Below are 24,068 nucleotides of genomic sequence, written 5' to 3' on the forward strand. Positions count from 1 at the left end.
GACCAACCTTGCTAGAAATGTTGTCACTAAGGAAGGGCAAAAATTGGGGACATGACAGTCCTCCCTTCCCAAAGATTGCTTGTCCTCAAGCAATGTCAATCCAACTCCACAAACATCAGGCAAGTCCATACCATAACCAAGAATGATCCCAGGGTCCCAAGCCATCCTGGAAGGTTTGTAGTTCCATCTTCTAGAAACATTGTCCTGTACTGCACCCAAACAAGTAACCTCTTGAAAACCCCCTGAAGGAAGAGCAATCAAATACTGTACCAACTCTGTCAACTCCTCAATGAACTGCTCTCCGAAAGAACCAAACTGGAACACTAAAGGTGGAAACTCTAGTAAGCCTACATTGGCTTCCACATCCTCAACTATTGAATTGCAAATCCAAGTGATTCCAGGATTCCAAATCCACCTCAAAAGGGAACCACCATGCTGACGCTTTGTCACTCTGATATAAATATTAGTGAACCACAAGTTGTGAAGCAATTCATTAGGACCTTGAAGCACCAATGTATCAATGAGACCAGGGCCTGAATCCCGAACCAAAATACCAAATGTACTGAATGAGATGAAGAAGTATCTCAACCACACTCCATGAAACATACATACAATGAAGCAGAACAGCAAGGTGTGAAAGTGAACTCCCATAAACCAGTATTCCAACCCACATGACCACCTAACAATGCTGCTATAATTCTGACCAGCAACTCGAATGATATCATAGACGTCATCATACCAATGCCAAACAACAAATGTCCCAAAGAAACACTCCTCAATGCCCTCATATTGAATCATGGATGTAGTCAATGCCAAGTCAAGTAGTAAATGATTCCAGCTTGGACAACCACTAGTCCATAAGGAATCGAAGAATATGGAATCACCAATTAACAAAGATACCATTGCCATATCAATGGATGTAGATGACAAACTCGAAGATGAAGTATGTATGCCATCATGAGAAAAACCAAAGCACGTGTCATTTGTACCCAACATTGTAGGATTATCAATTCCTGAATCCCATATCGATCTGAGAAATGTTGCTCCACCCAACCACTGCGCTACTCTAATGTAAACATCTGTATACCAAAAGTGAAGCAACTCAACATGAATCCACTGAAGAAATGCCCAACACATGTTGATGCCAAGATCCCAAATCTTTGCACTGACACATCCCTCCGGCATGTTGATACTCATTATGTTGTTGTTGTGAAACTGTACCTCATCTAACCAACTAAAAACTTCACTCCAAATAAAGCCACAATTACTACCAACAACCAATGCTGTTAGGAATTCACAAATGAGCCAATAATCGGCAAGGAAAGTTTGTTGAATACTTTTCCAAGTCCTCCAAACAGCTGCTGCAACTTTACCTATATTTCCACAAATTAGTGTGCCTTCATTAAAGGTTGTTAAGTAAATGTTTTGTTTAACCATGTAACCAACGAAGTCTCTTATATTCTGATCTTGAAAGCCCAATGTAATATTTAAAAAGCCTGAATCTTCAATCAAAAGGTACATCACTGCCGTATCATATGGAAGAGGTGATAAAGCCATTGATGAATGAGAGATGTTTCTAATTCTCAACAAAGATAGACTCTATGTGGCTGGTCCACTAGGTATGCAACTTAATACATCATCAACTCTTAGTAGGGAAGGATCAACTTCACACTTGAACACCCCAACTTGAATGTAACCAACCCAAGGTTCAAAGTTTGACTCATGAGATGAAAGAGAATTGCTGTTTAAAGTCAGAAAATCAGAAGTATGTTCATACCTTTCCACAATGTTTTTGCGGTCTTCTCTTGCCTCTCCTTCCAAAATAGGTGACTCCTCTAAAGGTGCTGGTCCATGGGGTGTGTTCAAACGAATATAACATGTCCCATTAACTGTCTTAGCTGCCCAAAATTTGATCCATACCTCTATCTCCATAACTGATATGTTTTTCATTACTAACAAACTCCACGGTGTAGTATGCCAAACAAACCAAACATTATCAAAATGCAATATCTTCTTAGTAAGCAGCCTCTTAGTCTCCCTAACCATCTCTTTAAGACAAGATGCTTCATATGATCTTAACAATTTTCCTTCCATTGTAGATGATGCATGACTAACCGAATCAGAATCAATAATGTTCCATTCCACACAAATGAAAATAACACTTGTGGCTGGTCCATCAAGTGTGAAACTAATATCATCATTGTTTGGAGCCTTTAAGGGGCTCTTTAAAAGAGGAACATCATAAACTTCATGATGCAAACTAGACCAAACTGAGTTTTCTAAATCATAACTCTTTTCCTCTTCACACATCTCAACATGCTCTTCTTGTGGACTTACCTCAAGAAGCTCTTCCCTTGTATGCTCAACATCCTCACTTTCTTCCCTTGGAAGAAATAAGGATCTAATGTATGACTCTCTTTGTCTTCTTGCATTATCAAGCTGATTGCATCTTTCTTTGACCTCTTGTAAGTGTTGTCTTGCTTGGGCAGCAAGCATCTTGGCCTTCTTAGCTCTATGTGACCATCCATTGCACGTCTCTTTAGCCTTTTTCACATCTTCCAAGGTGGGGTAAACACAATCAGAACCTTTGTGGTTTGAATCCACAATATAAATCTCATGTGCAACACACTTAACCTGAGTACCATCATAGGAAGACTCAACAACCTCATTACCTTCATGTGAAATGGATGATACCACATGACTAGAGCTACTATTGCAAAAATTAGAATAGGTACCAGACCTTGGAGACATGCTTTCAGCATCCCTAATGGACTGATCCATGATTGTAATCTCTTCCATTTTGTGATCAACTTGATGAATCAATGGTGTGCTATGTGTCTCCTCCTGATCTAGAGTTATTTCTTCTTTATGAATCCCATATGATAACTGATTTTTGTTTTTCATAGGCTGCAACTCAAATGATAACACATCTTCATGCCTTTCTTCTGCATACCTTGCAAATGACTGATCCATTATGGTTTTTTTATCATGAACATGGATAGGTTGACACAAATCTTCTTTCTCACATGAAAACATATCATCAACTATGGCATGGTATTCCTTTTTTGCAAGCTGAACCTTATGACAAATTTTTGGATGCATGTCAATGTAATCTTTGAAATGAAAGTTCTCCCTAACATATTGAGGAAGAGTATTATACTCCTCAAGTATGCTAATTACTTCCGTTTTCTTATCTAGTGGCAATGGATCCTTTCTAGAAGAAGATGATGATCCACTAGCACGTCCAAATTTCCTTGACATCGAATCATTGAACTGCTGCAATTGAAGCTTGAATTTTTGTTGTGACTATTTCCATTCTTTCCACAGGGTTATATCTCTTAACAATTTTGCCATAATGAACTACCACGCTGACCAACTGAAACTAACATGCCATAGCAAAAATCGACCCTATACTACTAATATGAATTATGAAAACTTTTGATCTAGTACCTAGATGCCAAAATGAATTATCAAAATTTTTTAGCCAGTACCCAGATGCTGAAATGAATTATCAAAACCTTTTATTCAATACTTAGATGCCAAAATGAATTTTCAAAACTTTTTTGCCAGTACCCAGATGCTAAAATGAATTATCAAAACTTTTTATCCAATACCCAGATGCCAAAATCTGTTATGACAATTTCTCACAAACCCTACAGGCTGGCAGGATGTAGGCTCTGATACCACTGAAAGATCCTTGATGGATGCCCTTGCTGATCTGCTGTAGTTTTTAAATTAATAAACTATATTTTCTTGTGATTTCTTTGATGGTCTTTGAGAATAGACAGAAGTTGCAGAAGGTTTTGTTTTTGTTTTGTGTTTTTTGATAGTTTTCACAATAGTAATGAATAATGAACAATAAACATGAGAGGAGACTGAAAACAAATAAGAGCATAGAGCCAAATTAGAATTGCTATAAATCGCACCAGGCAGATTTCTGATTTATAAAGCCAAATAATAAATCCAATGCAGTTCCAAGGAGCTTACATCCAACGATGATGCCAAACTGTTGCAAATGGCGGCCCTAAGACTGTAAGGAATCACGTCCCAGCTGAAAGAATCAATCTGCAATGCTGAAACCATAAATCTGCAACCTGAATCCACAATAAAGAATGGCGTACTCTATCCCTGATAGCAACGCACACTATCTAAAGAATCCAATGCCAATAACTGCTGAGGGCTACATCCCAGCCAATCCAGAACCTGGGGTTTGCGTCCCAGATGAAGAATTGCTCTCTCAGAACAAATTCACAAAAACAAGTTTTCCAATATGCAAAAGATAATAAGAAATTAGGTCTCCATCTCCTTATATCCCCTTCCAACTGTAAATCGAACCCTAAAGGGAAATTACACTTTGCCCTTTAAATAAAATATAATAAAATAACATTTTCCCAATTAAAGTCGTCCATGCTATAGGAAAAACATTACTTTATTAAAATGCCATAGCTGAAGGCACCAAAAAGTCTACAGATAGTAAAAATCATGTATAATAATTCAAGACCTTTCCAACGAGCTATAACACATAGGTGTACCTGATCAACTGAAGCCAAAATCCCCTTATTACTCCAAAATGGTTATATTATTGACCTTATTTTAATTTATTTAATCACCAACTTAGGAAATATTTAAGTATATTAAAATATTTTCCAAATGGTCCCAAAAGGCCCAAAATGACCAATCAAGCATGAATCTGACCTTGTCACTTGTCTGTGACTAATGTCGGACAAGATGTGTCAACTGGTAGTCCATCCCTAAAATCTAGGGCTGCTTCTAAAAATTAGGAGACAACCCCAATCAACCAAAATTGAGTCCCAATGACTCCCTTGCTGTGTGCATCTTTGAGATAATTGTCATTGAATTGGGAGTTCCTCCTAAAAAATAGGAATGCCTCCTAAAAAATAGGAGATGCACTCTAAGTCTCCAAAACGTTCGTTGAGGTCTCAAAATGCCTCCTAGACCACTCCTAGTCAATCCCTACAAATTAGGAATCCCTCCTAAATTGTAGGAAACTGTTGTCTATTGCTCCAAACTACTTGCGAAGCTCATGCATGACTCTCAAAGTCCCTGGGTTGGTTCCCTCTACGCTCTGTTGGCCTATGGGAACCAGATAATAGACCAACCTTGCTAGAAATGTTGTCACTAAGGAAGGGCAGAATTTGGGGACATGACAAATACCCAAACCTTGCAGATACTGAAATGTCCCTTTCTGAATTTACATGATATTTCAAGCCTTTAATCAGATCTTTAAAATCAAACAACCAATATTTCTAAGATCCACCAATTTCTCAATAAACCCCCAAATCGGGTATGCCCGAAATAGTGCCAAAAACTTCACAACTTCACATATTATTAATAAATCTGAAAGTGGACATTCTTATAGAAATTTCAGCAGCATAACAGCCTACAAAATGACATTTTCAGATCTGTATAACATTTACACAACAGCTCCTAAACGGAGGATAAAACAATGCTCATCGGGCTCCCGAAAACAACATAGAATAGTCCGGAAACACCACAAAAACACTAATAATCTATCACAAAAGTATAATCACAACAAAATACATATATTCAGCTCTATTTTAATATCTAAAAGTCTGAAATACAGCAGCAACCCAAACTGATATGAAATACTCAACTGGAAACATCAAACTCTTACAAAAAAACACACCCAGAAACTCACAAATCTGCATTGTTCAGCACAAAGGCAAACTCTACATGAGCATGCACATGGAATGGCTTCAAACTCCCATCCTTAGCCTTCCTGGAAACCTGCAAACTCCCGTTCTTGGGTCTCCTTCTCCACAAGTTTGGCAGCCTCTGAAGAACAACAAAGCAATGCGCAAAAATCAAGTTCTGGAATACGCCCAAAATGTCTCCAAACCCCTTAAAAGAGGGCATAACCCTAACTCACGTCCAAGAGGGGTTAATAAAACATATTTTAATAATAATTTTCATTTATTAGTCCATTAGCTTCCAAAGATTATCCCCTCTTTCCGAAACTTCACCTTTTTGGGCCTGCCTGCCTTAGCAAAGGTTATTATTTTTAATTATTTGAAAAGGGGACATGACAAGTCCTCCCCTTCCAAATATTGCTTGCCCTCAAGCAATGGCTGAAAAATAGACCAATCAATCCACCTGGATCCCAAATGTAGTCATGAACTATACTATTGTCAATTAACACAGGCTCCTGCAATATCCTCTGCAATATAACCAAGAGGAATCCATAATCAAGCTGACAATTACTGCTCAACCAAACTCCAAAGTCATAACTTCCACAGTCAGAAACCCACGAGACACAAACTCTTAAAATATCAAAACTCAAGTAAAGTGGACAAATCAAATTGCCAACATAGTAAATACCATCAACGCATCCCACAGGCCTATACGGAATGTACAATCCAACTTTGCAACAATGGTGAACGCTCCCGAATGAAACTGTACCAAGTATGGAGAATCCACACACTGTACAACTCCTGCAGTCAACACAACTTTGCAGATCACCGGCCACTATCTCATAACCATAACTCCCATGCACCCCTGATGGTGAAAAGCCATCACAAGATAAATAGCAAGAAATGGAACCCAAACCAAGTTTGTCTGCCATCAACTCCTCAGCACAAGGATCAAATGCTAACTGATGTACATACCCTGCAATATAATGTTGATAAAAAAAACCAACCTCTGTCAACAGCTCACCATGAACAAGTGATACAACCCACTGTGACTGATCACTAGCTAAGTCAGGAGATGTCATAGCCAAAGGAGTAGAATCAATAACAGCACCCGCTGAAGCATCACTCCAAAACTCCTGCTCGAAGTCATGTATTATCAAGCTATCAACTGCAGGACCTATCGCCATGTTGTGCCCATCACAACTGTCATCCCGAGGCATCAAACTATCCCATAACTGATGATAAACACTAGGAACCAAAGTACATCTTTGTATCATCATCTCATCAACATGGTCATCAAAGGTGAATTGATGAGCATACCTCACAATGTAATGTCGATAGAAGGCGCCAATCTCAGTCAGTGGCTCAGACTGTAATCCATATGTAACTAACTGCAATTGATCACTAACCAAGTTGGAACTGACTATTACCTCTGAAGACATCACCAAGGGATTAGTATTACTAGCAGGAACCATGCGAACTGTCGGCTCACCAACATCACACATGGTTTTTGATACATAATCTCTAGTTTTCGTGCCATTAGTACTAGAGGTCACCACCATGTGAGGCATACCACAACAATCTGTTGCAGCAGCCAACTCAACTGAACCTAACTCTAGTGGGGACAAACCCGATATGCCAATGTTAGTATCAAGGATGGATGCATCCCCATCTCCACTGTCTTTGACAATCTTGACCATGGACATCCTCGGATCACCAGACACCATAGCTTGTGGCTGTATAGAATCTGGTAAAGACTGTAGTTGCTCTAACTCCATGGTCACCTTAGCCAAATGAAACTGTGACTCCTTGAAAGCCAACTGTGTACTCTCAAGAATCTCAGAAGTCACCTCAAGCTGCTAAGTAAGCTCACTCACCTCATCTTCCTTGGCCAACAATGCATCGTATGCTGTACTGCCCCACTCCATAAGATAATCTCTATCGGCTACCAACTGCATATAATCTTGTCTCAGAATCTGGATAGCCTCCCATAAAGAGTGGAACTCTGTCAAGGAAAGATAACTGCCTCCCTGCTCATCACTAGTAGGAGAACCCCATCCATAAACTACTAACAACTGACGAGCAGCATCAAAATGCTGGCAAGCAATAGCAATGTCTTGCTCACTAACTCTCAACTGATTAGACACATGATGACACTGGCTAGACTGTCTCCTACAAACCTCCTCTGATGCACTGTCTAAAGGAGTATCCTCAAAGTTACTAGTCTCTAGAGTATTACCATCCATATCCTGTGAATCAACTCCAAAGCTCATATCAACATATGGAGTATCAAAAACTGTAGCACTAATGTCTAACTCCTCTGTACCAAAAGAAACTGCCAAGGAAACTAAGTCTTCAAAACTACCCACTGCATCCTCTTGGATGTCATCAATGCCAATATGATCCTGGGACTCATTTGTACACACTGCCAAATATGAAAGATCATCAACACATTCTAGCAAGTATGGTCGACTGGATATATGAACAAAGCCCAACACCGGTGTATAAAAACTAATACCAGCATCTGACAAGCTTCTGGCACAAGAAAAGACAACACCGTGCAATCTGCTAATCAAATCCATGATAGCACCCAAACAAAAACTGCTACCAAAAAGTGTTAAAGATCTCCAGTCAACTGAATCCCAAACGCCAATATAACAATCTCGAGTCCATATTTGTAAACTAGAATCAGCTGGTAACTCAAGAAAACTCCTCACCTGAGTAATATGACCAATACCAACTAACTCCACATACCTGTCATGATGAGATAATGAAGTCACAATACTATCTTTGTTCACTTTCAGCTGGCTGGACAAATCATGTGAAGTACTGCCAGCCTCAACCTCATGTGTCGAAGCATCTAACTGTGCCTGGTACTCTTTCTCAGCAAAGTCATGAATGCTCAATGTCTGCTCATCTCTACCAGGTATCTCACCATCATGCACAACAACATCCTCATAATCATCATCTGAACCCACTACGCTGTAGTCACTACCTGTTGTAACTATACCATTTTGAATACCTGTGACATCACCCTTTGACGACCTGTATACAATTGTTTCAATTTGAGTATCAAGTTGACCATTACTATCAATCTGCGTAATATCCTTTCTCACTACCTCCTGTGGTGGAGTAGAATCTGAGACCTCAGCCTGGCTATAAGCTAGTTTCTCAAACTCCTCATGCAAGTTCTTGGTAATTGTGTCATCTGCCTTGTGAGAAAATCTACCAAATAGAAATCCAGTCAACTTATCCACCTTAGCTGGGTCGGACAACATGTCATTCATTAGACGGTGGTGCTCAACCAACTGTTCAGACATCTCATGGCTTATTTTCCTAAGTTTATCTCGAATGTCTAAATAACCATCCTTTCTACTGTTCTGACTCTGGATATCAATTGTCCAAGATCGTGTCCACTGAGACTCTGTACTATACCTGTCCATTCTGGATAAAGTAGAGCGTAACCCCAATAGGTTATAACTTCTTCAAACGCCAAGAAGTAACATGCAATTGATTAGAAGTAGCATGCAACCATAGATTTTGACATGTAGCTGATTAGAAGCAACATGCAACCACCAAATTCTCCAAGAACTAACATGCAAATGATTAGAAGTAGCATGCAACCATAGATTTTGAGATGTAGTTGATTAGAAGCAACATGCAACCACCAAATTCACCAAGAACTAACATGCAAATGATTAGAAGTAGCATGCAACCATAAATTTTGACATGCAAGATTTGGGTAGTTGTCAAAACTTCTACAAACCCTCAAGCTGGGAAGATCATAGCTTTGATACCACTGAAATGTCCCTTTCTGAATTTACATGATATTTCAAGCCTCTAATTAGATCTTTAAAATCAAACAACCAATATTTCAAAGATTTACCAATTTCTTAATAAACTTCCAAATCGGGTATGCCCGAAATAGTGCCAAAAACTTCACAGCTTCACATATTATTAATAAATCTGAAAGTGGACATTCTTATAGAAATTTCAGCAGCATAACAGCCTACAAAATGACATTTCCAGATCTGTATAATATTTACACAACAGCTCCCAAACGGAGGATAAAACAATGCTCATCGGGCTCCCGAAAACAACATAGAATAGTCCGGAAACACCACAAAAACACTAATAATCTATCACAGAAGTATAATCACGACAAAATACATATATTCAGCTCTATTTTAACATCTAAAAGTCTGAAATACAGCAGCAACCCAAACTGATATGAAATACTCAACTGGAAACACCAAACTCTTATAAAAAAACACACCCGAAAACCCACAAATCTGCACTGTTCAGCACAAAGGCAAACTCTGCATGAGCATGCACATGGAATGGCTTCAAACTCCCGTCCTTAGCCTTCTTGGAAACCTGCAAACTCCCTTTCTTGGGTCTCCTTCTCCACAGGTTTGGCAGCCTCTGAAGAACAACAAAGCAATGCACAAAAATCAAGTTCTGGAATCCGCCCAAAATGCCTCCAAACCCCTTAAAAGAGGGCATAACCCTAACTCACGTCCAAGAGGGGTTAATAAAACATATTTTAATAATAATTTTCATTTATTAGTCCATTAGCTTCCAAAGATTATCCCCCTTTTCCAAAACTTCACCTTTTTGGGCCTGCTTGCCTTAGCAAAGGTTATTATTTTTAATTATTTGAAAAGGGGACATGACAGATACTAACAGCACACCAGAACCAAATAATCACATGAAAATCATAGGGCAAACCTCAAATGACTATATAAATCTTTACGTTCACCAAAACTCAAGAAAAAATAATGCATTCTATGATTGAAACTAATAATCATCTATGTTGGATCTTTCAACACTGAGACCAAACAAATTGTCCTGTACAATCTGAAGAACTGTCAAAGTTCATATCAATGACAACAAAATATGTGTACAATCTTTGAATGAATGAATGGGAGCCCAAACCCCAATATATAGAACTTGGGAGAAAGATAAGGGCAAATTCTAATATTTGATATTTGAGTACTATATTCCCTTACAAAAAAACAACTTAAATCTCCCTTAGCCTAGGCATCCCATTTGGAGACACTTTTTGAATATTAATCACTTAGGTGTGATAATAAAATCAGTTTTTTAAAACACTTGGAAAAATATTCAAAAAACAAACAAACCTTGCTAATCTAATGTAAAATGTCAAATGATTTTACTTTGTATGGCTTTTGCCAACTAATTTGCAGTTTTTAAAGCAAGTTAATGACTTTATTGCAGTTTAAAATGTTTTAAACTTGTATTGTTTTGTTTGTTTTCATATTGGCCATACCAGTCAGTTTGTACACCATCTTGTTTTTTTGCCTTTGTCAGGCTTGGATGATTCTCATACAAATGTCACTATGAGGATAAACAACAAAATTTTTCCCTAGCAATCCCCAAATGAGAGTGTGCCACCTTCGCCACTTAAATTAAATTTTAATTCTTTTTCTTAGTGCCTAACACTTATGTCTCAAGCACTTCTTGGTTGCCGTTTTACGCTGGCATTCCCTTTCATTTTGTGCACCATTTCTTTGATCATGTTAACCTTTAAATCTTTGGCAGAGTTTCATCAATATGTTTCCACATCCCTCTGTTTTCTGTTAGAATTTTGTGCTAGTGTTGCAACTAATAAAGTGCTCTTTCTAGACTTCTCTTTTCCTTCACTCGTCAGGTGCAATGTACTTAATGGCTTTCCAATTTTGATTATTTTCCTCTGAATTTTAAAAGGAAAAAAACATCAGAGGATGCTGGATAATCCAGTTTCCCACTGTTCTGGTTAGGTTTCTACTTGGTTACTTTTTGTGCCAAACAGAGAGCAGATTTTTTTGTTTTATTTGCAGGATTAGAAGATAATGTGCATCAGACTATCTGATGGTTTTGCCATTGCTAAAATGTACTGAATTAATTTTTGAGTGACAGTGCCATTATACAATTGTCTTGTGGAGCTCTTTAGCAATTTGCCAATCTAGCTCTTTTCAAGCCAAAGTTTCAGCCTCCATCAGATGAACTTCCTAATCTTTTTCTTGACACACATATAGTGATAAATTGATGAAAAAAATGGACATCAAGTAGTACAAAGTTCAAACATTGAAATTCCAATTTTACAATAGATTTTGGAATTTCATGACATATAGCATGAGAGATCACCTTTATGGTGATTTTGAAGCTCAAGGAAGCTGACATTATTAGCTTTTAAAAATTGCAGCTTTTAAATATCTGGCATTTACAGTTCACATTTTCTAATGATTATATTGCGATTATTGTACACATATTGAGAGGTTTTTATATAGATTTGTGGTATGTACTATAGTTTTTTATGAATGTCTCTTGCACCATTTTAGTTGCAGATAAGTACTGAATAGACTTTGGAGCACATGGAAGTATGTTGGCAACTATTTTAAAGAATAATAAGATGATATTTAAAATTTACGCCAACAGTGGAATTTAAAAAGTCACACATGACTTTCATTCCTGCCATGAAAGGAATTGTGAAGTTATATTTAACAATATTTCTGTATTTTACATCAATGGAATTGGGAGGGTGTGTAGTTTGTCATTTCATGTACATCCTTTTAAAAATATTTTCTATTTGTAAATGTAACAAATTTAAGACAACCCTGCTTTTCTTTTTAGTACTTTTATATATAATTTCAACAGACTTCTATTGTTCATCGATTTGCTTTGCTTATTTTGTAGAGGAGATATCATGGATTGATGAGTTTTTCAAAGATTATGTGGATTTATTTCGGTATTTCCATCCAAGTGCAAGAGATGTCTTTTCAGTTTGGAGTGCTCGAAAAGAGGCAAGAATACACAATGAAGGACTTAGGTTTGTAGTTTCCATATTTCTATTGAAATTTCAAAGTAATTTTGTTCCAAATTCACCATATCATGTGTATGTTGTCATAAGTTAAGACAAGCAGAATTTCAAAATGTCTTGAACATTGGCCTTGAGGTAGGAAATGTTATACAATTGTAATTGCTTTTTATTATTCATAGAATGAAAAGTACATATATAGGCAATTACATTGACAATGTTTCCTAAAGAAAGAATCGATAATTGAAGACAAAATTAGAAACTATCTGAAAAGATTAATATTACATTATTGACCATTAACTAAAAGATATATAAATATTGTTCTAATACCCTCCCTCAATTGGTCAATCTGCCAGCTACACCAAGTTGCCCTTTAAATCTCAAACTTGTTCATGCCTAGAGATTTGGTGAGAATGACTCTAGTCTGATCCTCAGTTGGAACATATTGCTACTGTTCTTGATCCATCTTATGCAAGCTTGCGAATGTAATGGAAATGAAGCTCAACATGCTTGGTCTGCTCATGGAAGACATGGTTTTTGGAAAGTTTGAGCATCCCTTGATTGTCACAATAGAGAGCTGAAGGACCTTGAGTCATGCCTGTTAGAAGGAATCCATTGAAGCTAAATTGCCTCACAAGCTGCTTTAATGGTTCCTCGATATTTTTCTTCAGCCAAGGGAAGGCTATCCTCTGTCATTTCTTGCTAGTCTATATGACTGCAAGAACGATCTGTATATCTACTTTTCTGATATGGAATATGAATTGAAGATAAATTTGTATCTGATAGAGTATAATATACTGAGGTCTATGTAATGACAGCCTCTAATTGGATTAATGAATATTGAAACCTCTGTTCTCGAGCTTGAGGAAACCTTTTATATTTAAATACTTGATGAGCATGTACTAAGAGAAATTAAGTTATTATTCTATTGTTGCAGTCTGCAGGGATATTCTTTATTTAATTATTAGAGTGTCTCTTCTAACTGCTCTGTGATCTTTATCATTTAGAGATGACTCGTCTCTCTTGCTGTCTGAAACTTCACTATTTGGTATATGAGTTTTCTCCCTTCCTTATATGATTGACTGTTGTGAAGGCTCCTATTGTTGATACCCTGGAATGATGCCAACCTCTTGTTACTGACTTATGCTAGAGTCTATAAAGTAATCAAATGCAATTGTCTATCTCCAATTTATACAGTTACTACCCAATGATGATTGTGAACATTGACTTCATAATTAGCATATATGTTCTTGCCACCCGTGGCAGCAATATATATGTGATGGTCCCTTCCTTTAATACCATGTATGCAGTCTGCGGATTCTATTGAGGGTACACGACCCTGCCTACACAATTTGTATTCCGGCAACAGCTCCAATGGAGATCTACCTGTGCTTCAACCGGACGGAGTGTTAACGGGTGCTTCAACCAGGCTGGGTGTTATGGGATTAAATTTTTTTGATGGTATAAACCAAATGAATTATGTGGTGTGCTCAGATATGTAACCCCGTTGATGGAAAAGCTAGTCTGCTGATCCGATTGTTAGGAGGAAATCTGATTTAATACTCATCTTCGTCACTGTCCATATCCCCCTCTTGTCGACATTCTTCCATTCTAATATACGAGTATAGGTTGAATGTCGTGGCTATTCATAATTTAATTTTTAGCATATTTTGATTAGTATATATTTTGATTTCAATTATAGTATGTAGGTAGATTTATTACTAAAGGTATGTAATTATAATTATTAAATTATATTAATTATATACTCTTACATTAAAAGTATGATAATAAAATATGATTATAATAATAATAGATTTATCATCATTATCATATATTCATTATTTTTATATCTCATTATTCATTTACTAATTATTATTAAATCTTATTCTAGAGCGACATTACAGTGAGATAGACGAGACTATCCACTAGTTTCCTAAACACGGATTCATCCACCAAAGGCGAATTTGATTTAGTGAACTACTTTAGACTTTTCTCCATATATGAACACTCAAGCTTGCAGTCTTGCATTTGAAAATTTTCTAGTAGACTACTAGCATACTTTGACTAAGATATAAAAATATTATTGTTTAGTTGCTAAACCTTAACACCTAAGCAATAGTGCAAACATCCTGAATTTGTCATGTCAAACGATTCACACAAACTCTGTTTGATCTACTCAATCAAAAGTGTTGAACTACTAGTGTTGTTCACTTCAACAACATAAATGACAAGTAGAAGTATATCACCACCAATACATATAGAGAGGGATCAGAAAGACTCCTCCAAAAGCTTTGATCATTGAGGTACTCTTAAATCTTTACTTACCAAGCCCAAGGCGCCTATTTTAGGCCATATAATGCTTTCACCAGTCTACATACAAGGATTCTTTGTCAAGAATACCCAAATCAGTATCAAGATGTATAATATGCGCCCTCCATGATTTTCTGTACACCAAGATGTCATCCAAGAAAACTAGCACAAACTGCCTCAACTGCGGTATATCTAGATGATAAATAGGTTTTTGCTGCTCCTCCTGTATTGGTGTTAGAACACATTCTGCTGCCCATTCAACATGTCATGATGCACTGGTTGTTCCATCCTCTTGGATGATATAATCCTGCAACTAGCGTCTCTTAGGGCCTTTAACACACGGGTCCTCCCATCTATCTGAAATCTCATTTCCATCTTATGAAGGTTTAATTGTAGACTGACCTATGTTAGTAAGCCATGCCATCCCTAATAACATATCAGTATCTCCCATGTTAACCCTATAAAAGTCTGCCTCAAAATCAAAGTTATTCAAATGCATGGGCAGATTTGAAACCTTGCCATCGTACCTAAGAGTGTAGCCATCTGCAACCTTTACTCTTATACCACCAATGTCCTTTTGTTTGTTATGCGTGGTTCCTGTGTCAAGCCAAGTAATGATCTTTTGCCCAGCTAAAATTCTACACATCCTAAAGGATCCCTTACATTGTATTCTAGTGAGACTTGCTTCTTGTAGTTGAACCGTCTCTTCCTTTTCAGCCCTTTCTTCCTTATGTTCTGATCCTGCTAGCTCAGACACTTCTTGATCAGATTGCTGATCTGAATTTTCAGGTTCAGTATCCTCATAAAATGCCCACATAACACTCTTAGCCTTCCTCTTAGGCCTTGATAGATAGTCATGGTTTGCGTCATACAATCCTTTGCGATAAAGACACAACTTCTTTCTGCACAAATCATTAAGTGTTTCTCGATGTAGAGGTGTTGTTGATTTCCCCTTTGGATCGAACTTTTTAAGAATTGCCCAAAGATCATCTTCATTCCGTTTGTGCATCATGTCGTGATGAGATAATGCTACAATAATCTCATCCCCCTTCACCTTCAACTAAGTCTCCAAGCTATGAACAACTTCAGCCGCACATGAAGAGCCCCCAAACTGTTCTTGTTTCATGTCTAAAATCTTTACTAAATCCTTTATTTGACCAAACTCATCAACTTCATTGTTGTATTTGGAACTAGGTGCTTCTTCAGATTACATATCTCTTTGAAATAAGAGTCATCCATATGCTAAATTGGATTTGGAGTCCAATTCATTGCTTATCTTTTTATATAAATCATTTCGTATTTTCTGCTATTGAATTATTTCCATAATAAATATTTGAAGACTATGACACGTTGATTAGTATAATACTGCTTGAATATGCCTCCACATTGGAATCTTCTTTGCAAGTTGTCAACTTTTTCCCCCCTCACTAGACTTTGAATATTTTGTGGCTCCAATTGTGACCAATATGTCCTGTTGTTTCCAATGCTTATCTTCCCCCCTCCTATCTTTGTATTAAGTCTTAATTATTTATGTTTCTATACAAGTTTTGGAATAGTTGTGATACATACCCTTGGGTCACAAGTATTCTATTTATCTTTTACTAATACTTCTACAATGTGATGTTTAAATATTTAATATATATACTTAGTAATTTTTTGAATTGTTTATATTCTCATAATAACCTATATATTTAAAGAATATAATTATATATAATATAAGGCGTTATTATTACTATTTATCATAGATTGCATTATATATTTTGTACTTATATAATAATGTTTGATGATTATTATTTTAATATACATATTACATCGATATATAGTTTTCCTAATATATCGATTTATAATGTTGGGTTACATTACATTAATAATAATATTCGATGTATTATTAATATATATTCTAGTTATCATTGTTTGTTGTTTAGTTATTATTGATTAGTGAAAGCTTATTAATTAAATATTATTTATTAAATTTTATTTGAGAAAGGGGACATTGCAAGATTCAAACCTGAGACCAAGCTTAGATACCACTTGTTAGAATGGTGGTTATTGCACCAAAAGATCGATCTAGTAATGCCCAATACAACCACTAGACTTATAGAAGAAACAAAGGTTGTTAAACCATGTCACGAATCTAGTACAAAGACATTGGTAATAGTCCCACAAGTAATTCATTTGATCAAGAGACCATTGGAGACGACTCCAATTATTGTATTGAGGGAGTTGGAACCTCCACTCTTAAATTAAATTTTGGCATTTCCTTGCAATTACATAATGTATTATTTGTTCTGGGGATCAAGTAAACTCTTGTCTCTATCTCAAACTTGGAAGATGAGGGATATCATATTGCATTTGCAAGTGGCTAAGTTCTCATATGAACTCTAATATCAAGACAAGTAAAGTTATTGGAGTTTCTCATGGTCTCCTTTATAGACTTTGCACAATCCCTACTCAAGCATTAACTCATGGCTCATCTAGCCCTAGTGAAATTTGGCATAGAAGATTGGGCCACCTACGTTTTTGTGCACTAGTCGGTTTACAAAAGCCCACCCATGAACACGAAGGAACATGCAAAGGATGTGCATTAGTAAGAACACTAAAGGTACATTTCATAGTTCCTATTCAGGCATTAACTCATTACTTATCTAGCACTTATGAAATTTGGCATAGAAGATTGGGTCACCTACATTTTTGTGCACTGACTATTATGTAGAAGATGGTTATTGTTAGTTGAGGAGCTTGAAAGTTGTTCTTCCATTTGCAATAATTAGAAAATATTTGTTTTACCTAGGAACTTTAGTTAGTGTGAAAACAAATATTTGGCTTTTTAAGGACACCTTGCAACCAATTTTGTTAGTGGTTGTTAAGTTGTTTTTAGTCTTAGCCATTGATTGAGAATCAATCTCAACCATTGGTTTTCCAATAAGAGTAGTATAAAAGGGGTCAGGGGGCATTTGGAGAACACAAGTTTGGGAAGCATTTGTAGTATTAGCAAATGAATTTGTAGTGATAGCAAGGGCACAATGATAGCATTGGGAATAACAGTGGTGAAATATCATTGGGACAAATTGGTAGGTTGTCGGGGTTCTACTAATAAGAGGCAAGGAATTTTGTATCTCGTGATTTGTCGAAGTTTAATATAATTCTTCATTTGTAAAACTGGTTTTTCCTTAGGGGTTTTCCCAGGGATGATTTGTTCGAAAATATTGTCTTCATTGTGTTGCTTATTTCTTTTCGAATTTTATTAGTAAAGTTGCAGATGTGTTATTTTTTGATATTAGCTGTGAATCAATTTTTGGAAGTTAAATAATTGTTTAGGATAGGAGATTAATAATCAGTGACTACAATAGTAATTTTCACATGGTATCAGAGCAGTGTTAAGAGTAGAAAACTTTTGCCCTAGGAAAGAAACTAAGGGTTTATAAAACCTAGTTTGATCCCTTTAGATTTATTATTGCTTTTATCCCTTTAGATTGCTTCAGCTGGTATCAAGCCATATTGGATGGTGCCTTGAATTTAGGTGTCTGGAAGGATAGACTTTCTTTATTGTTGGAAGAGAATGGTATCAAGGATTATGTTACCACTGTTGTAGGTGTACCTATAGATGCAACACAACTTGTAGCATACAAAGAGGACGATGCCAAGGCGAGGAGGATAATCCTTGATGGTGTCGAGGATTATATTGTTGCACATATCTTAGAGCTAGATATAGTGAAGAAGATGTGGGACGCCATCCTGAATTTGAACCTGGATGCTACCAGTAATAGGAAGATAATTTTCAGAGAGAAGTTTGTTAGCCGACTGGATGGTTCCAGCGGTGTTTCTGTAGCCGACGGAATGATGGTCGTCGGTGTTCTGTATTCTGTAGCTGACGTCGTCGGTAAATAGTTTGTAGCGGATAGAATATTTGTGGCCGATGGACTCCTTTAGGAAGGTTCGGTGGTAGTATTTATAGCCCGTCTGGGATCATTGTAAAGCATCAATCATCTACTATTGCGAATATTATGAAGCCTAATGTATGTTTTGGCATATGCGAATATAATTCTACTATTCTGTTCCATTGTCTGTATGCGTTGATTTCTTTACCAGTATGGTAAACATTTGGCGCCGTTTCTTTCTGAATTTGGAAGGTGGGAGGAATGAAGATTAATGCCAAATCAGCTTAACAAGGATCGAAATAAGGTCAAGGGAAAAGATGGAATTCGTAGTGCGCAAGAGAATTTAATTCTTGCATAGCAAGCTGAACGCAGACGGAGATTTCAGAAGATTGCCGACGGAAACCGGAGCGCCGAAGAATTGTTGGAGACTCGGCAGCGGGTGGAATTGGTGGAAGAAGCATGGGAGGAGTTCTTGAATTTGTGTTTCCCGAGGGAAGAAAATTTAGACGGAAGAGCATCAACTCGCACGGCTCGCAGTGTCGAGGGAGCACGAGCGTGGAGTGACCTCTTCGTCCGGGATAGACTTCCGCAGGAAACAACTTCAGAAGATCCTCCTTCTTCACCAAGGTTCGCAGCTGTCGAGACCTCCGGTGTGGGAGAGCAATCCGACGGTGTGGGAGAGCAGTCCGTCGGTGTGGAAGTGCAGACTGTCGGTGTGGAAGTGCAGACCTCTAGTGTGGGAGACCAGTCCGCCAGTGTGGGAGTGCAGATCGCCAGTGTGGGAGACTAGTCCGCCGGTGTGGGAGACTAGACCGTCGGTGTGGGAGTACAGACCGTCGGTGTGGAAGTGCAGACTGCTGGTGTGGGAGTGCAGACCGCTGGTGTGGGAATGCAGACCGCCGGTGTGGGAGGACCGAGCAACGCCTGTTTACAAAAACCAATTGTGATGGCGGGACCAAAAGAGAAACTGCCGAAGTTCAATGGCGATGGTACGGTCAATCCCATTCGACATTGCAAAACATGTGAAACGATCTGGAGGGCAAATGGAAAAATTGATGAAGACGACTAGATGAAACAATTTTCGGCAACCCTACGGGGTGTGGTGATTGATTGGTTTTCGGATACGGATCCACAGAAGCTAAATAGCTGGGATAACATTAAAAAGGAGTTCTTGGCAGAATTTAAACTCTTGCGGGATGATAATGAAATCGTAGCAGAGATTTTCAATACCAAACAGGGGAAGCACGAAACTGTTCGCGTCTATGCCAAGAGATTAAAAGACTTAATAAACAAAATGGAAAGCAAGCTGGCAGACGGATTGCAGAAAAGATGGTTTGTGGACGGCCTACGCTCGAAGTTGCGGAGGAAAATGAAAATTGTGCCACGGTCGTCATATGTGGACGCGTATAACAGAGCACTGGACCTTGAAAGCAAGCAGAAGACAAAGAAGAAGAAAACTAGCTCCTCTGATTCTGATGACGAGTCTGCCAAAGATGATAGCAGCGACGACGAAGGTAGTAGCAAGAAGGTTCATGCCCTACAGAAGGATATGGTGCGCATGATGGAGTTTAAAAATATGCAGAAGGAGCCAAAAGGTAGTGAACTGTGGTGTATGAAATGTTAGACCGACGGTCATACTAAAGGATTGTGTCCGAAGAACCAATTCTGTGACATTTGTCAGATCATGGGCCATTCGACAAAAGACTGCCCCTTTAACATGAAGACAAGAGGATCTCTGCAGGTGTTTCTCACACAGGAGGCTTCCTCGTCGGGTAGTAGCGGAAACACGAATACCGCCGGTGCTACATCCGAAGGATACAGGAATAATGGCAGAGGGCAAAATAACAACAATACAAATAATAACAATAATATTGGGAGCCGAAGTCGAACTCAGTATGATGCAAATGGACGGCCGATCGTTCAATGCCGAGTATGTAATTTGTGGGGTCACTTTGCACGGGATTGTACAGCGGCAAACACACCGAAATTATTATATAGATGGTGCGGACCCAGCGATCACGAAGATTCCAAGTGTCCAAAGTTTGGAGTAAACTTGATCACTGTCAGCACGGATGTAGAGGAGGTTCTGGCAATTACACGGAGGCAAGTGGAGGAAAAGAGGAAATTGGGGCAAGTGCAAGCGGAAATTGCAAAGGCATCGTCGGCGGGGACATCTCAGTTGAAGGACATCACCGGCACCTTGGCAAGGAACTTCGCAGAACAAAACATTGTACGAAAAATCTTACAAACGGAGATACCGGTCAAGATAAGTGACCTCCTCACAATGCCCCAATTATGGACGGCCATTCTGAATCATACATCGTTTCCGAAAGCACCGGAGGACACAGGAAGGGATAGTAGGGAAGTGATGACAACAGACCCAATGTTGCTGGCACTCACATCCAGACGGCATCCGACAGTCGTCGAGATGGGGATTTTGGGAAATGTTTTGACAGACACAATTGTCGACGGAGGGTCCGGCGTGAATGTGTTGCCGAAGGATACTTGGAAGAAGTTGGGAAAACCAACATTGTGGCCACCTGCATTTCAGTTGCTCACAGCAAACTAACATGGAATCAAACTGTTGGCAATCTTGAAAGCGCAACCGGTAACAATTGGTACGCAACCATTTTTATTGGATTTTGTGGTCATTCCATTAAAAAGAAAAGGATATGATGCTATTCTGGGACGGGATTGGTTGGTGCAAGCAAAAGTAAAACATGATTGGAAAAGAAATACACTATCAATGGAGGGCGGAGGCAAAAGATTCACAATTGACCTGCACACACAAATGGTTGGCGAGGAGGCAGCATCGTTAGATTTAGAAAGTGACGACGAAAGTGATGATGAAGGAAAGAAGAGAATGGAGCCAGACGACGAAAGAATATTGAGACTAGACGGAGGATCGAATGACAACAACCTAGACTCGGTGAATGGCCTTTACCATTGGCAGATAGAAGACTACGAACTGTTTTCGAGTTGCAATATGTTAACGGTTGACGAACGTGACAAAACACAGGAAAATGAATGTCCGGAGGAATGCAGGGAAGCAGAAGAAGGAAAAGCTGCCATGGCTGAAGCTGAGGGGAAGAACATACAGTCTGAACACAGGAAAACGAAAGATCCCACTGTCTGGTACATGGTGAATGGACCGCGTGGAAAGAAAAGGTTACACCGCAACATAAAATTAGTGGAAGGGCACCAACAAGAAAATAATCCAGTTGCGCGATGACCGCAGGCACAATGGGCAATGGAGGTGGCACAGAACAGACGTAAGGCGTACGACGGTCGGAAGGAAATCAAAATGGAATAGTTTAAGGCCAGATGGGTTGGACCATATCCAATTCGGGAGGTCGGCGGCAATCGGGTGATAAAATTGGAGACATTGGACGAGCAAGAGGTGCCTCCGGTAGTCAACTAATTTAAATTGCAAATATATGGTGCTAGGAAGACTCTGTCACATAATGGCCAGCTGACTCCGTCGTTGCAGAATGGCGACCCTTGGAGGCAAATTTGAGGTGCTGTCTTTCTATTTTATTTTATTTTTGCAAAAAAAAACAAAAAAAAAAAAAAAAAATTAAAAAAAAGAATAATTTATTAAAAAAAAAGAAAAGAAAAAGAAAAAAGAAATAAAAAAAAAGAAAAAAGAAAAAAAGGGGGCCCGTAGGTAGCAGTCTGTCCACGGGTAAGCGACAAGCCCCGTGGGTAGTAGTTTGGCCGTGGGTGTAAAAGCAAAGCCCCGCGGTAATGAAAAGCCCCGTGGGCAGAGTCTGTCCGCGGGTTGAATAAAAGACTCCCGCGGGCTTAAATTTAAACCTTCTTTCGTGGGAATATAAAACGCAAGCTGCCTTTCTGCTTTATTCAGTCTTCACTTGTGCTGGGAGATGCTCGATGGCAGAACGGGAGGAGAATGAAGTTTAGTTTGCGCAGATGTGAAGGATTCTTGGAGAGTCAGAAAGCGGAGTTGCTCCTGTTGGGTAGTGCCATCTTGCGCGGCCAGACTGTTTTTAGTGGGAAGGAGTAGTAAGTTTGGTATCAGTCATTGTTGCAAGTCTGTTGCAGGGCCTCACAGCAGCCGAGGGGTACTTTGGCAATCAAATTCATGGGGTAACATTCTTCTCTGGCCGGGAATCATCGCCAGACACTTCAAATGCTCTCTGCCCGTATTTCCCTTCCGTGGACGGGCTGGCTGGACGAGCTTCTCTTTTCTCCTTGGACGGACTATCTTGCCAGACAGGGTTATTAACATGCAGTGCAGCAGCTTCTTTCGGCCTCTACCGATAGATTTCCTGGGATAAAGAGTATCATATTCCTTCTAAGCAAGGAACATCATTCCCGTAGCTATCTTTCCCACGGAGGTGAGGGTGCGGATAGTTTTTCCACGGAAGGTAATTTAGCGGCACTTCATTTGTCTGCCACAGGAGGAAGGAGGAACTTGTAGAGAGTCGGAACAGCAACAGACAAACAAAAGTAGAAGGGTTTGCTTAACAAAAAAAAAAAAAAACGACGACAGATTCAAGTTGTTCAGAATGAGTAACAGACGATGCCAAACAGAAGAGGAAGCAGCAGTGGTTACCAGAAAGAGTTTGGAATTGGCAAAAAATGGCAAAAACAGTGTGTTCCGTGCATTTCTGTGTGGGTTGCGAAGTACTAATTTGGTCATGGCGGCGAGGGCACTGCCCCTCGACCCTGCTGGGGGCGTTGCCCCCTGGACCCCCAGTCATTGCCGATATCAATCGTGGGAGTCTGACCAGTTGAGAAGAGTTGAAGTTGCTACAGGAATGGACTTTCTGTGTACCAGAGGCACTGGGAGCAGGTGTTGGCCGGGAGGCTGGATGTGTAGAGAGCTTGGGAGGAGCTAATCATCCAATTGGAGGCAGTGCAATGACACTTGGCTCAGGGTACCGTGGAATTGAAAATAGAGAAAGCAGCACAAGTGGCGATCAAGGTCAGCTTGAGGAGACAGTATTGTGTTAGCAGAGGCTACAGATGTAACGGGATGAATGTGGAACTGATGTGACAGAAGCAGATTTTTTGTTGTAGTCACTCTGTTAATGTATTTTGTTTGTTAATTTGTTTCAAATATTTTGTTAGTCGTCAGGAGACGATTGTTTTTTTGGGGGGGATGGTGTTAGCCGACTGGATGGTTCCGGCGGTGTTTCTGTAGCCGACGGAATGATGGTCGTCAGTGTTCTGTATTCTGTAGCCGACGTCGTTGGTAAATAGTTTGTAGCGGATAGAATATTTGTGGCCAATAAACTCCTTCGGGAAGGTTCGGCTGTAGTATTTATAGCCCGTCTAGGATCATTGTAAAGCATCAATCATCTACTATTGCGAATATTATGAAGCCTAATGTATGTTCTGGCATATGCGAATATAATTTTGCTA

The 24,068-nt window shown here is 38.9% G+C and overlaps 1 protein-coding gene across 4 annotated transcripts in view; it reads left to right on the forward strand.

Annotated features, from left to right (window-relative positions):
* LOC149570778 (uncharacterized) overlaps window positions 1-24,068 on the forward strand; it is a 153,447-nt gene that overhangs the window by 109,192 nt on the left and 20,187 nt on the right. For all 4 annotated transcript variants that reach the window (XM_089812340.1, XM_089812341.1, XM_089812343.1 and 1 more), the window contains one exon: window positions 12,372-12,504. In XM_089812340.1, the coding sequence (XP_089668466.1) occupies window positions 12,372-12,504 (133 nt within the window). The remainder of the gene's footprint in view (window positions 1-12,371; window positions 12,505-24,068) is intronic.

This window comes from Cupressus sempervirens, chromosome 2 (genome assembly GCF_028749045.1).
Source record: "Cupressus sempervirens isolate cs-2001-9-10 chromosome 2, ASM2874904v1, whole genome shotgun sequence".
NCBI lineage: Eukaryota > Viridiplantae > Streptophyta > Pinopsida > Cupressales > Cupressaceae > Cupressus > Cupressus sempervirens.